Source organism: Acomys minous, assembly GCF_964271855.1.
Source record: "Acomys minous genome assembly, chromosome: 2".
NCBI classification, from domain to species: domain Eukaryota; kingdom Metazoa; phylum Chordata; class Mammalia; order Rodentia; family Muridae; genus Acomys; species Acomys minous.
Window position 1 is genome coordinate 30,910,819 of NC_140484.1, and position 13,401 is coordinate 30,924,219.

General features: G+C 44.8%; 1 protein-coding gene across 3 annotated transcripts in view; it reads left to right on the forward strand.

The window, feature by feature from the left end:
* SPATA6L (spermatogenesis associated 6 like) overlaps positions 1-12,977 on the forward strand; it is a 52,351-nt gene extending 39,374 nt beyond the window's left edge. For 2 of the 3 annotated variants that reach the window (XM_084769774.1, XM_084769775.1), the window contains 4 exons: positions 482-669; positions 8,493-8,577; positions 9,492-9,593; positions 12,784-12,977. In XM_084769774.1, the coding sequence (XP_084625900.1) occupies positions 482-669; positions 8,493-8,577; positions 9,492-9,581 (363 nt within the window). In that variant the 3' untranslated portion in view covers positions 9,582-9,593; positions 12,784-12,977. The remainder of the gene's footprint in view (positions 1-481; positions 670-8,492; positions 8,578-9,491; positions 9,594-12,783) is intronic. The other variant, XM_084769776.1, reaches the window with a different exon arrangement.
* Positions 12,978-13,401: the final 424 nt, after the last annotated feature.

The window sequence follows — 13,401 nt, forward strand, 5'->3', positions numbered from 1 at the left end:
CCAGTGACTCATGTTGCCTTCCTCTAATCAGATACTTTTATACAGTGAGGTGGTCAACCTGTCCTCAAACTTGATCAATTTGTCAGACTGAAAGCTCCAGCTTGTACACTACAAACTGAAAGAGATATAAGTGGAGGAAATTAAGTATATACGGCATTGTATGTGTACAGCACAGATGCACTTTGTTTAAATACCACATCTTTCCCAGAAGCAAAAAAGTCTATGTCCTCAGAAATCAGAGTTCCAAGTGTGTTTACTTTGGTTTGTTAACCAAATGCAGAGCCATTTGGCCATGTGCCCTTGGCCTGGTCTCCTGAGGCTTCTGTACCACAGCCTCCTCTTTTATTTACAGGAGATCCCTGGCCATGCATTCTGTTATCTGACCTCAATTTCTCTTCCTTGTCCTAGCCTGCTCCTAGTTCTATGTTAGGCACATCAAAACCAAAACTACAAGTGAAGAATAATGCATGTTGTCACTCAGGTTATCAGAGAGCCAGATGAGCGGATTATCTTGCGGAGTCAGTCACCGTCAACTCTAGATTCAACTAAGTTCGGAAAGCCCTTCCCCAGTCACCAAGGGGATGCCAGTGTCCATCAGGAAACTTTGGTTGCCTCCTCCCAGCTTTCCAGATCTTCCAGCCCTCTGGATCAGCCTCTTCTCCGAAAAAGGTCAGCAGCCAGCACCTATCCCCTTTCCCAAGGAGTCCTGTGCTCTGTCAGGAAGAAAGCCTGCGTACCTTGTCAGTTTAGTTTGCTGGAGTATTCCGGATGGTGAATGTGACCGTCCCTTTTCTAACCTGCACAAAATGTACCATTAGCCTCTTCTCCCTCCTTGGGAAGAAGTGTCTGATGATGCCTGGTGTAGATCTAGTGGTGGTGCTCAATGGTAGAGCACTTGTCTAGCGTGCATGAGACTCTAGGTTCAATCCCCAGTACTGTCCAAAAGAAAAACCAAAACAAACTAGCACTACAGACAGCAGAGAGACAGGCTGAGGAGATGGCCCAGGGAATGAAAAGGAAAACTTGATGCAGAAGCTTTAGGGCCTGAGTTCGGAACCCAAGCACCCACAGAAAAGAGTGAGGTGTGGTTCCACTGGTGGGGGTGGATTGGCTGGGTTGGGTTGAAGACAAAGCCTCGCTCACAAAATAAATGAATTAAATGGATGGATGGGTGGATGGATGGATGAGGTGAGCTTCACATTCAGTGAGAGAACAGGTCTCAAGGGAATAAGGTAACAGGCGATAGAGGACACCTAATGTCTGCCTTCCTTTGCTACACACACACACACACACACACACACACACACACACACACACACACACACACAGGAACACATGTACATGCATCCCAAACACAAAACAAAATGGGATGCTTGGTATAAACAGGATGCAAAACCAACAGTGTTCATCTACCCATTATCTTCTGTCATAGATTTTAAAACTGAAGTTTTTAGTTTTACAATATAAAAGTATTTACTAGACATTTTAGAAGTTGTACACCAACAAAAAGGAGTGAGTGGAAAAAAGTTTCACTATTCAACAATAAACACCATTAATGCACATATTTTATTTGTACAGACAGTTTCTTGACTTGTTTATATTACTAAAAGCAGTGAGACATTTGCATGTAGCTCTGTCTATAGAGTTAAAGCAAGGAACTATATTTGCCAGTCAGCATTTCAAATATAATGGATACACTTTTAGTTTGCCCAACTTGGCCAGGGTTAGCCAAAAACTCTGTGTCAAGCAAACCAGCAGAGAGATCAGTCACCTTCACTCCATGAGAGGGGCACTGAATAAAACCAGACAACTGCTGTGAAAGAAACACGTACAGGCCAGTTTTTCTCTTCGTTGTTAGTGATGAGCTTTACAGAAAGCACAATCGCCTTGCACAGAGAGCTCTACATTAAACAATCCCTGAAAGGCCATGGAGTGTAACAGGAATTATACTTGAGTTTACAGACGTATAAGAAAGCAACAATCAATATTTTAATGTTTTTTTTCAGAGCTGATAGCACAACTATATTAAAATGTTAAACTATTTAAGGAAATTAGGTCAGATATTTTATTAAGCTTATTATGTATGGTCAATGTTTGATTACCCGCTGTATTGGAAAGTGGTATAGCAGATTTTAAAACACCAGGTTTGCCAGGGTCAGATGGTTGGAGTCACTATTATGCCTGTTCTGGGCTTAAGTCTCCTTCCCTTCCTGCTGTGTCCTTTTCCCAGGTTGGCAATGAGGGCGCATTATTCAGTATTTAAAGACCTAGTGCATGAGAACTGGTGGTGGCTCCAGTGACACTTGTCTTTAATGATATGTGATCTCAGCAGTATTCCACATTTAAACTTCTATTCCATCAGGGCTGGAGAGATGGCTCAGTGGTTAAGAGCACCGCCTGCTCTTCTAGAGGTCCTGAGTTCAATCCCCAGCAACTACATTGTGGCTCACAACCATCTATAATGTGATCTTATGTCCTCTTCAGCAGACAAATCACTCATATACAGTAAATAAAACGAATACATCTTTTTAAAAAAACAAAACAACTTCTATTCCATCAATAATATACAATGCATAAAATAAATAAATCTTTTTAAAAAAAACAAAGAACTTCTATTCCATCATGAAGATGACTTCAATGGTGAAAGGCTCACCTGCCTTTAGCCACAGTGCTTCTCTGCTGCAGGAACTGGGGTAGCCCAAGGCTTTTGTCGGTGTGCTTGCTCAGATATACCTTCCTAACTCTTAGGATTAGTACAGTAGGCTTTTCCAACACTAAAATATATTGAAATTCTTGGGCAACTGTCTGTAATGTACCTGATCATGACACATCTCTACTTCCTAGTGGCTCACAAACTAGACAAGAAGGTCAACATGATGCCATCCACTCAGTGTGACATAGATCACAGTGTGCCCTCAACAGGCACTCTGTCCAAATGCAAGGGAGGGCAGGACAGACAGAAGTTAATTCCCACAGAGGGCAGATAGAGGGCCTGGGTGCTTCTGAATATGCCAGGTGGCATATGCATTTTTCAGTCTACACACACACACACACACACACACACACACACACACACACACAGTTTGTTGTTGTTCTTCTTTTTCTCCTCTTCTTCCTCTTCCTCCTCCTCTTCCTCCTCCTCCTCCTCCTCCTCCTCCTCCTCCTCCTCCTCCTCTTCTTCTTCTTCTTCTTCTTCTTCTTCTTCTTCTTCTTCTTCTTCACAGGTTTTCTCTGTGTAACAGAGCTCTGGCTGTCCTGGACTCACTTTGTAGACCAGGCTGGCCTCGAACTCAGAGAGATCCACCTGCCTCTGCCTCCCGAGTGCTGGGATTAAAGGCGTGAGCCACCACCACCACCCAGCCATTTTGTTCTTCTTATGCTGGACTCCCACCCTCTCCCTCATCCCTCTGACTCCTTGCTGGCCCCCCTCCCCTTACCCTGCGGCAGCCCTCGTGCTTTCATGTTGCATGTGCTCCTTCACCCTCCCTCCAACACCCACCACCTCAAGATCTCTCCCTACACGGTTTCTTTCCTACTTAGAGTTATTGTTGCTGTGATGAAACACCGTGATTCAAACAAGTTGGGCATAAAAGGGCTAATTTTGCATACATTATCAAACCTCTGTTCATCAATGAAAGAAGTCAGGACAGGAACTCAAACAGGGCAGGGATCTGGACATAGGAGCTGATAGAGAGGTCATGGAGGGCTGCTGCTTACTGGCTTGCTCCCCATGGCTTACTCAGCCCTTTTTTTTTTTTTTTAAGTAGAATCCAGGACCATCAGCCCAGGGATAGCACTACTCACAATGAGCTGGGCCCTCCCCTATCAATCACTGATGAAGTGATGCCCTACAGGCTAGCCTGCAGCCTGTCCCTATAGAACATTTTAAAAAAAAATGAATTCCCCTCCTCCCAGATGACTTTAGCCTGTGTCTAGCTGACATAAAACTATCCAGCATAGTTATCGTTCTAGTTTTATGACCTATATGAGAAAAGACACCTGGCATTTGTCTTTGTGAATCTGACTTTGTTTGCCTGGCATAATGATTTCCAATTCCATCCGCTTCCCTGCAGATGTTAGGATTCTGTTTTCTTTCTGGCAGGATGAAATCCCGTTGTGAATATTTTCCTAATTTGTGTGTGGCACACATACATGCCACACGCATATCCATTCACCTGTTGGTGGGCACACAGTCTAGTTCTATTTCCTAGCTATTGTCAATGCCACAGCACTGAACGGGGATGTGCAGATGTCTTTGTGGTAGGTTGACTTAGAAGACTTCAGATACATGCTCAGGAGTGGAGTACTTGTGTCGTATGGTAAGTCTACTTTTATTTTTATCTTTGAGATGCTTTGCACTGATCTTCATAGTGGCTTCTTCAGCTTGCATTCCCACCAGCAGCGTATGTTGTCATTTGTTTTCTTGTTAGTGCCTGCTGTTATGGAATGGGAGGATGGACTCTCCAGGCAGTTTTATTTGCATTTCCCTGATGGCTAAGGATGTTGAACTTTTTTTTTTCAGTACTTTTTCTCTTGTGTTTCTTTGAGGAAAGTATTCAGTTTAGCAGCCCATTTACTAAGTGGATACTTTAAAGGGTTTTTTTTTCCAGATCTTTATGTGTTCTAGATGTTAATCCCCTGTCTGATGCATTATTGGCAAAGTTTTTCTCCCATTCTATAATCAGCCCAATATTTTATAAGTTAATTAACTTTTACATTTTAATGTAATTCATCACTTTCTCCTTTCCCTTTCTTCTCCCCCAACACCTTCCATGTCTCCACACTATCAAATTGATAGCTTCTCTTTTTTTATTCTTACACATGCACTCTATTCTGAAATATTCCCTGAGCCATAGATATAGGATTTCTTCTACAGATATACTCACTGGGGCTGAGGTCCCCACAATCCATTGATCTTTTCACTGTGTCCAGTTGTGATTTTCTGTGAGGGTCTCTATTTGCTGTAGAGAGAAGCCTCTTTGATGAGGGGTGATGGCTACACTTCTCTGTAGTCATACGCATAACATTTAGGATACAGTTAAGGAATAATGCTGGTTTAGCTAAGTGGCAATAGTAGATCCTCTTCTAAGATTTATAACCTCATTAGTCCCCAGGAGTTGTCTAGGTTTGTAGTACTAGGCATGATTTCCTTCCTATTGAGTAAGTCTTCAGTCCACTTAGACAGCTGTTGGTTACCACCAACGTGGCAGTGGTATATCTTTGGATATCTTACTATCCTGGTTGTGGTTCATAGGTGTCATACCTGGGCAGGACGAGTAATTGCTTCCCTTCCTTGACAGCTTGCATAGTTAGTAGCTTATAATACTGTGTAAACTAGGCTGCAGGGAGGATGCTTTCAGACTGGTTCAAATAATCCAAGTCCCGTGTCCTAAGTGTTCAAATTTTTTAAAAAAAGATTTATTTACTTATTATGTATACAATGTCCTGCATGCATATGCGCCTGCCTGCCAGGAGAGGGCACCAGATCTCCTTATAGGTGGTTGTGAGCCACCATGTGGTTTCTGGAAATTGAACTCAGCACCTTTGGAAGAGCAGCCAGTGCTCTTAATCTCTGAGCCATCTCTCCAGCCCAGTGTTTAATGTCTTCAGCAATAGGGTCTTACCATCAACCTCTGAGGGGCATCCAAGGTAGCATCAATGCCCTATCTTGTTTTGGGAGTCATTTGGACTACACTGACCAGCTACTCAAGGTTCCTTATGCCTCGTACTGTTAGTGTTTTGTTCTTATAGCAAACATTGTCAGCCCAAGTGGCACAACTTCATCATTTCATCATTTAATATTCTTTTATATTCTCCCTCCCCCCCCCCTCTCTCTCTCTCTCCTCCCTCTCTCTCTCTTGTCATATATAATTTTAGGCAAGTGTAAAATAATTATTCCTTGAGGCTTCAACCTTGGTGCTATTTATCCCTCCTTCTTCTTTCTCTTTCTGTGTCAACCTCCTCACCCCCTGGTCCCCAGTTAGAGTCCTCCTTCTCCTTTTCCCCTTTCCCCCTTCATATCACATGAATCCTATTCCTCTCTCAACTCCCCACCTCCCACAGTGCCTTTAGAACTTGCTGGTTTCTGCGGTTACTCGTGCTGTATATTCAGACCTGTAGATTAGGAGCTAGGAACCTCTGATAAGAGAGACCATGGGTGCGATGTTTGCCTTTCCAGATCTTGTTCATTTTGGTTTGGTTTGTTATTGAGACAGGGCTTCTCTGTGTTAGCCTTGGCTGTTCTGGACTCGCTCTGTAGACCAGGCTAGCCTCGAACTTACATTGATCCGCCTGCCTCTGCCTCCTGAGTGCTGGGATTAAAGGTGTGCGCCACCACACCCGGCCTACCAGATCTTGTTCAATGTAATCTTTTCTAGTTCCATCCGTTTACCTGAAAATTTCATGGCTTCATTTTTTTTTCTTTACAAATGAATAGTATTCCATAGTGTATATGTACCACATTTTCCTTATTTCCCCCATCTTTTGCTTCCATTTCCTCTCTATAGTGAATAGGTGGAAATAAACATTGCTGGGCAAGTGTCCATGGAGTAGGATGCTGAATCCTTTGAGCCTGTGCCAAGGAGTGGTATTTCTGGATCATATGGTACACGTAATTTTAGGTTTTTCAGATCAAGATTTTAATGGAGATGTACAAAGCTTTTTGAATACCAGAGTGAAGAATGTAACCACAAAGAAAAGAGGTGCAGCCCGTTTCCCATATCCCCCATCGGCAGCGTGCTGCCTCCTTCACCATCCAGCCCTGCTCTTCTTGTACGTGAGGAGAAGGAGAATGACAGAGGAGGCTGTGATGTCACAGCTCTATTACCTGTATGAAATGACAGTATTCTAAAGGCCTATGTGTCTAGCTGGCGGCTATTTTTTAAAAGACTTGCTGTATTTCTCATATGATTCCTAAGGAGAAGGAGAAACTATGTATACGGTGTCTTCTGAAATACGGTAGTACATCGAGGGTGCAGCCATTTTGCCGCCCGTTGTTTTTCTGGGTTGGTGATAGATATGTGGACTCAGTCTTACTAGGAGCCTTATGTTCTTGGAGACCAGTAGGGTATGCTTGCTCCAGAGAAGGATGTGATGGGATAGAGATAGACATGAACTACAGAGAGGAGGAGCTGCGCAGAGTGACTGGATAGTGGTCCTATCAACCACTCCAGGCTTCCATAGTCTGATGATGGAAGGTTCTCTATATGCCCTTTCCTGCCGTCCTTGGTAACATCCCAAATACTGGTACCATTCTAGTGCATTTACACATTAACAGAATGACTTTCACATGAATTCCTAATATTCTTTGAATGTTTTAAGGAAATCATATTTGCACTTTTCCTCATATCAAATTTCTGGGCACACCTTTAGCTTAGTGATACCTCATAATTTAGGATTCGCTACTCACCCCAGTATGAGTAAATTAACTACTTAGACAATATTATCTTGTGGCCCAGAGTGTATGTTTGTGCACCGTGTGCGTGCATGATCCTGTGGGAGGCCCTGGCACTGGCTTTAAAGGAAGTTGTGTGGCGGAAGGTGTGGGTGCCGAGAACTGAGCCTACATCCTCAGTAAGAGCAGCAAATGCTCTTAACTACAGAGGCACCCCTCCAGATCCTCAAACAGTGCTCTTTAAGCCTTGCTGCACTTTTCAGTACCACTTGACCCGAGTGTTACATTTGTCTTTGTGAGACAGGGTTCTACTGGATAGCCCAAGCTAACCTGAAACTCAGATCCTTCTACCCGTCTCCTTAGGGCTGGGATTATAGTGTCACCACATTTAAGTCTGGGATGAGATATTAACCAGAGTCTCAGCCTGAGTTTCTGTCTAGGGGACACATTAACCAGATGGGGCCAATGTTCACTGTCAGAAGTGTTGTGAAATTAACCACACACAGGTCAGCTAACCTTTATAGGTAGAGGCTCGGGAAGGACACCTGGAGAGATCAGCAGTATAGTTCATCCCAGGAGAGTGGTCAGGAGTCAATAAAAATGGGGGCTTGGCTGGGAAGGTGGCAGCATTCAGCGCAGAGGAGTCTGGGACTTGGTAGAAGGGAGGAAGCACTGTGTGAGAAGCTGGAAAATATGATCAGGTTTGTACTTAAGGTTGGGCTCTGAGTGCTCCAAAGTAGATGAAATGTAAAATAAAGTCTTTGTTGTAGAAAACAATTGAGATTGAGTTTATAAAATGCAGTTTAAGGGTAAAGGAGCAGGATTTTTCATTAGAGAACTCACTGAAAACCAGTAAAGTCCAAAGAACAAACTCATCATAGGCAGACGCCAAGCACAGCTCATTTTAACCACATTTGTTTTTGTATTCCCACTTTCCTCATGTGTGGGTTTGACGTCAGCATTAAAATCATAGGTGTGCCATTTTGCATCTTGACTTTTTAGCTTATGGTTAAGTTTCAACCCATATTTTTAAGTACTCCAAGCCAGTGTCTTTTTTAGTCGCTGCATAATGCTCCACTCCGTTTACTCTGTTGGGCAGGTTCCAGCCTCGTTCTCAGTCCACGTGGAAGAAGATCCATGAAAGGGTATGCAGCCTCGTGACAGCCCACAGAGCTCTCCCAAAGGTTAGGGGTTCTGGCGAAACTAGAGCTGTGCTGACAGATGTGGGAACTGGAATTTGAAGTCCAGTGAGGAAAGCACACATTAGTGAACTAACCTTAGAAACAATGTGAACCGTGACACTCACCTAGCTGAGAACATGGTATCGTGAGCCTGACCAGGTGGGCATTTCAGGTGGAAGTCAGGATAGGCTCCCAGAGGAAGGGACAGAGGAGATTAATGTGACTAGTTTAGTCGGCACAGCACTCAACAGGCAGAGGTCCTGGGAGCTGTTCAGTGGAACACGCATGCTCTCATCCTCTGCCCACAGCAGTCCCAACATAGAGAAGAAATTGCTTATATGAGGGTCTGTGCAGGGCCACAGTCTGGAATACATAGCTTTTGGAATTTAATAAGGTAGTTTTGGCTATTTGATGTTTTCTGTGAGCTTAGGGAGGGTTCCTGAGCTATGACAGAGGTGCCCAGTACTTGATGTTCTCTGCAGACATGCAGCTCAGTGGTCTTGAGCTGAACGTCAAGGCCTTCCAGTGAAGTGTCAAGAGGGTCCTCAGTTGCTAGAACTGACCATGTCACACAGTCTAGCCTACTTCAGACTGGCAGGATGACATCTGTAAGTGGGTGTGGGTCATGGCACCCATGGGAGTGGTCAGTTTCTTTTCCTCTCTCTGAAGAGCTCTGGTTTAATCTTATTTCCGAACCTAAAGGAAACAGATCTCCTTAGATGGAGAGAGGGAAGGACACACACACACACACACACACACACACACACACACACACACACACACACACACACACATACACATGACCCCGTTTGTATGGCACATATAGAATGCACAAACCCCCGAAAGCCACATGTCTGGCTGCTACCAATTACCTTTACATCCTGGGTGATGCAATTGCTGGATATGTTTTGCCATAGGAAGACTTTATCTCCGAAACAAATTGTACCTGTGAAAGGCCAAGCTACCCCCTGAAGATACAGACACTGTGTGCAGAGAAATATTTTTAACTACTATCTCATGTAAGTAAGCAGATTAAGAACTGTTGGTTACTGTGGCTTGCTAAAAGAACAATTTTCATCTCCTGCTGTCTCTGCATAACTAGGAAATGTGAAGGCAGTGGGGAGGAGCTCCAAGAGCCTTGCCCTCTGACCCCAACCTCCACCCAGTGGAACACTGCTAGCAGGGGCCTGCCAGTTCTCACGCACCTTTCCCCACACCTCCCTCCTGCTTCGTGTAGGGGATCCTTGAACTTCTTTCAGCTTCTGTCCTGCCTTGGGGCCTCCACAGGCCACCTGGACTACATCTGTCCTTAACTCTGTGACTCTCCAGGACTCTCTCTGCTCTTCCAACATATACTCTTTAGCACCCTGCTTGTTTCTTTATGAAGCAGACACATAGTGCATTATTACTAGTTGAAACCAGTCTTTTGTAAATAGATGGAAACCCAACAGTTAGCTCAGCACAAGGAAGCCCAATCACACGCGATGCTTGGGACCTCAGCGAGGCCCTGCCTTCCCACATGCTCCCTGCTACTGCCCTTACATCTGACGACCCTCCACGGTGGTCCTTAGCAACTGTACTTCTTATGTGAATGCTGATGGAACTGCTGAGGCAGGTCTAGGCTGCTGATGTGTGGGAAGGTATGTGACCATAGGGTGGTGGTCATCATTTCTTATATATTCTTTTAGTTTCCCTCCCTAACCCATGCCCCAAATAATAAGTGTGTTTTCTTCAAAACTGGCGTGCTTGCCTGTGAGTTGCAGGTTGGATTTCTCTGGGTGGGACTGAGGCTGGGGAGCTTGGGTTCTGCCATCATGTGGACAGCTCTCCGCTCTTCCTTGTGCATTTCCTACATAGTGTTAAGAGATGGCTAAATACATCCCATAAATGAAGGGAATTACTGTTTCATTCTGACGACAACCCCATGAGAAGAGTGCTTTTTACTAAGTTCTCTCTGAAGGTAGGGAGACTGGCGTACAGAGAGGCCAGATACCTTGCTCGAAGTGGCATGGCTAGTCCGTGGGCAGGACCAAGACTGTGATGGTGCACAGTAGATCTCAAAGATTATGCTCTGAATCGCCATAGTCTTTTGCCTTTCCACAGCTAGAACATTCCAGAAGAATGCCCACGTAAATGACAGCCCTTTGGCATCCAGGCATTCGGGTGTCCCTGCCCTTGAATGGTCCCCTCCCACCCCCTGAGAGTGAGCATGTTATATCTTACGGCCATCAGAAAGGAGCAAGCCTTTTTAAGCAATGAAGGAGAATGGGATGACCTGTTAGGTTTCGCCATGCTCAGGCTCCTGAAAGTCTGGCTTGAGGGTCATTAGTGCTTCAGGACAGAAACAGCCTTGCCCTGGGGCTGGCAGGGCACTCTGCCCTCAGCACGGAGGAAGGAGGGCATCTTGATAATTGCCCATCCCGTAGGTTTTACTTAAGAACATTCTGCTTGGTAGATTAAAAGGTGGATTCTAGGCCACTTGGTCTCTTGTTGCAAGATTCTCTATGCTTTTATGAAGTTGTTACGTGGCACATAGCACACATAACTATCAAATGCCAAGTTATATTGAGTTTTCTATGTGGGTAAAAATCAAGTTTTCAATAAAGCTGGCATCTGGACACTAACGTGAGGGGGGCTAGGAAGGAAGTAAAATAGGCTTCCCCCCTGACCAAATGCCAATTCTGTCTTGGGAAATGGACTTCTTTCATAACAGGAGTCCCCGCACACGGCTTGGGAGATGACCATAAGCATTTACCAGAAGTGCTTGTTCCCCCTTTGATGAGTGCTGCTTTGCGAATCCTGGGTCCCAAGGAACAGAGCTAGGGAGGGGTCTCCAGGTTGGAAGGCACAATGGCAAACAAGACAGAGCATTGGGCAGCTCTGGAGCAAACGGAGAGCTTGCTTTACATGAGCAACTTTAAAATGAGAAACATCCCTACCAAGTAAACATAGCCCCCTCAAACAAATAAAAGAATCCTGGGACCCCCTACAAGCTCCTCGGGTAGCCCAGGCTCTCTGAACAATGTGACTGTTTATATGTCCTGGCCCTTGGTGGGCTGATGCCCATGTCTACTGTCATACCTGAGCTCCTAAGGCTGTCCCTGATGGGCCCTGTCCCCCAGATAGTGTCAGGCCTTCATTCTCTGTGCACATGGGGGACTGACCACAGATACCAGCTCCAGCCCATGTTTGTGGTCTCCTCATCTGCTCCCAGATTTCATCTAGAGCTGACCCTCGGAGGGAGCAGGAGCTAGCCTCACTGTCATGCTTCCGAGTAGATGGTTGTCACAGAACTCAAGTCAGACCTTCCTCAGACAGGGAAAACATGCCTCCTGCTTTTTGAAAAACTCAGGAACAACAAGAAAGTGAAGTGCAGCAAGAAAAGAGAAAAGCTATATTGAATTGAAGTGCTATTTTCTGATCCTGGTGTAGCCCATAGCCCCAGCTCCTAAGACAGTCGTGGTTATGGATTTTTAATCTCCACTGGCCTCCAAGATCCTTTAAAACCATTAACACGACAGCAGAGCTCAAGCTGCATCAATCAATCATTTTCCATCTGAATTTTGGAACCAGCACCTGAGGGACTCTTCACTTGATGGCTTGTGGGGGAATTGACGTAACGGATAATGATACATAGTCAGTCTCCATCCCAGACGCCCCTGTCAGCCTCCAGCAGACCGCACAGGTGGCGACTCTGCGGCCTAGGTGCACAGCAGTAAATTCCTAGGGTACAGGCTTCAAAGAGCATTAGGGATCACCCGGGAGCTCTGAAAATGTACTAATGCCTATGGCTCTAGTCCTGGGAATGCCACAGGAAAGTGCTTTTCCGGAGATTATGTGCACCTTTAAGATGGACGTCTCTACACTAGACTTAAGTTGTGTGAGGATGGAGAATTCACAGAACAGTGGGTTTGGAGTGTGTTTAACACTCCCACTTAACATCTGGGCAGGTTTGGGTACATTTGCTGGGAACCTGGAACTGCATTGACTCCACACACACAGCACGGAAGGGAGATGCTCCCAGGGACAGCACTCTGCTCTTACACAAAGAGATCAGGAGCTTCGCCTTACTCTGAACCAGGGATGTAGGAAGCTCAGAGAACAGGGCTTCCAAGGCTGGCCTGGGTCTAAGGTTGGGATATTCATGTCTTTCTCCTTGTGTGTGTGTCAGTTTTTCACCTGTTTCTCCGTGCCACATCTATTTCACAGGGGGACATGAATGGGAACTGAAGAAGACGGAGGGCTGACTCATAGAGACACGTGACACACCCGGGGAGAAGTGGGCAGCATGCTTTGTTGTCTGGGTTGAGTTACTGGTGCCTAGCCCCCGTTAAATCAAACCTTATACTCAGTCTTTTGTGTCCAAGGTAAGAATTGTTGATTAAATTCTGTTTGGGGCTCTCTTCACTTGTCACCTGGAGAATTTGTGTTTTCTGTTGTGTTTGTTTTGAGCATGAGGAATAGAAAACAGTAGAAACATGTCAGGAGGAGCGTTTCCATTTGGAAAGCATTTTTAAAAATTGTAACAAAAAGATATGAAAAAAATTAAAATGTATTAAAAATGTCTTACATAAGACGGGGAGTTGATATTTAGGAAAAAACCTGATAAGTCAACTGGGAAAAGTCCATCAGCTTATTTTTCTCTTTTTGATAAATCTGATTTTATGTTTCTTTGTGTGTGTGTGTGTGTGTGTGTGTGTGTGTGTGTGTGTGTGTGTGTGTGTGTGTTAAGCTTGAATGGCATCAAGTTCCTTAAAGCCCAAGAAAATGACTATCAACATCTGGAGAGTCGAGGCTTCATTTTAAAGCTTCACTTTCTAAGATGAA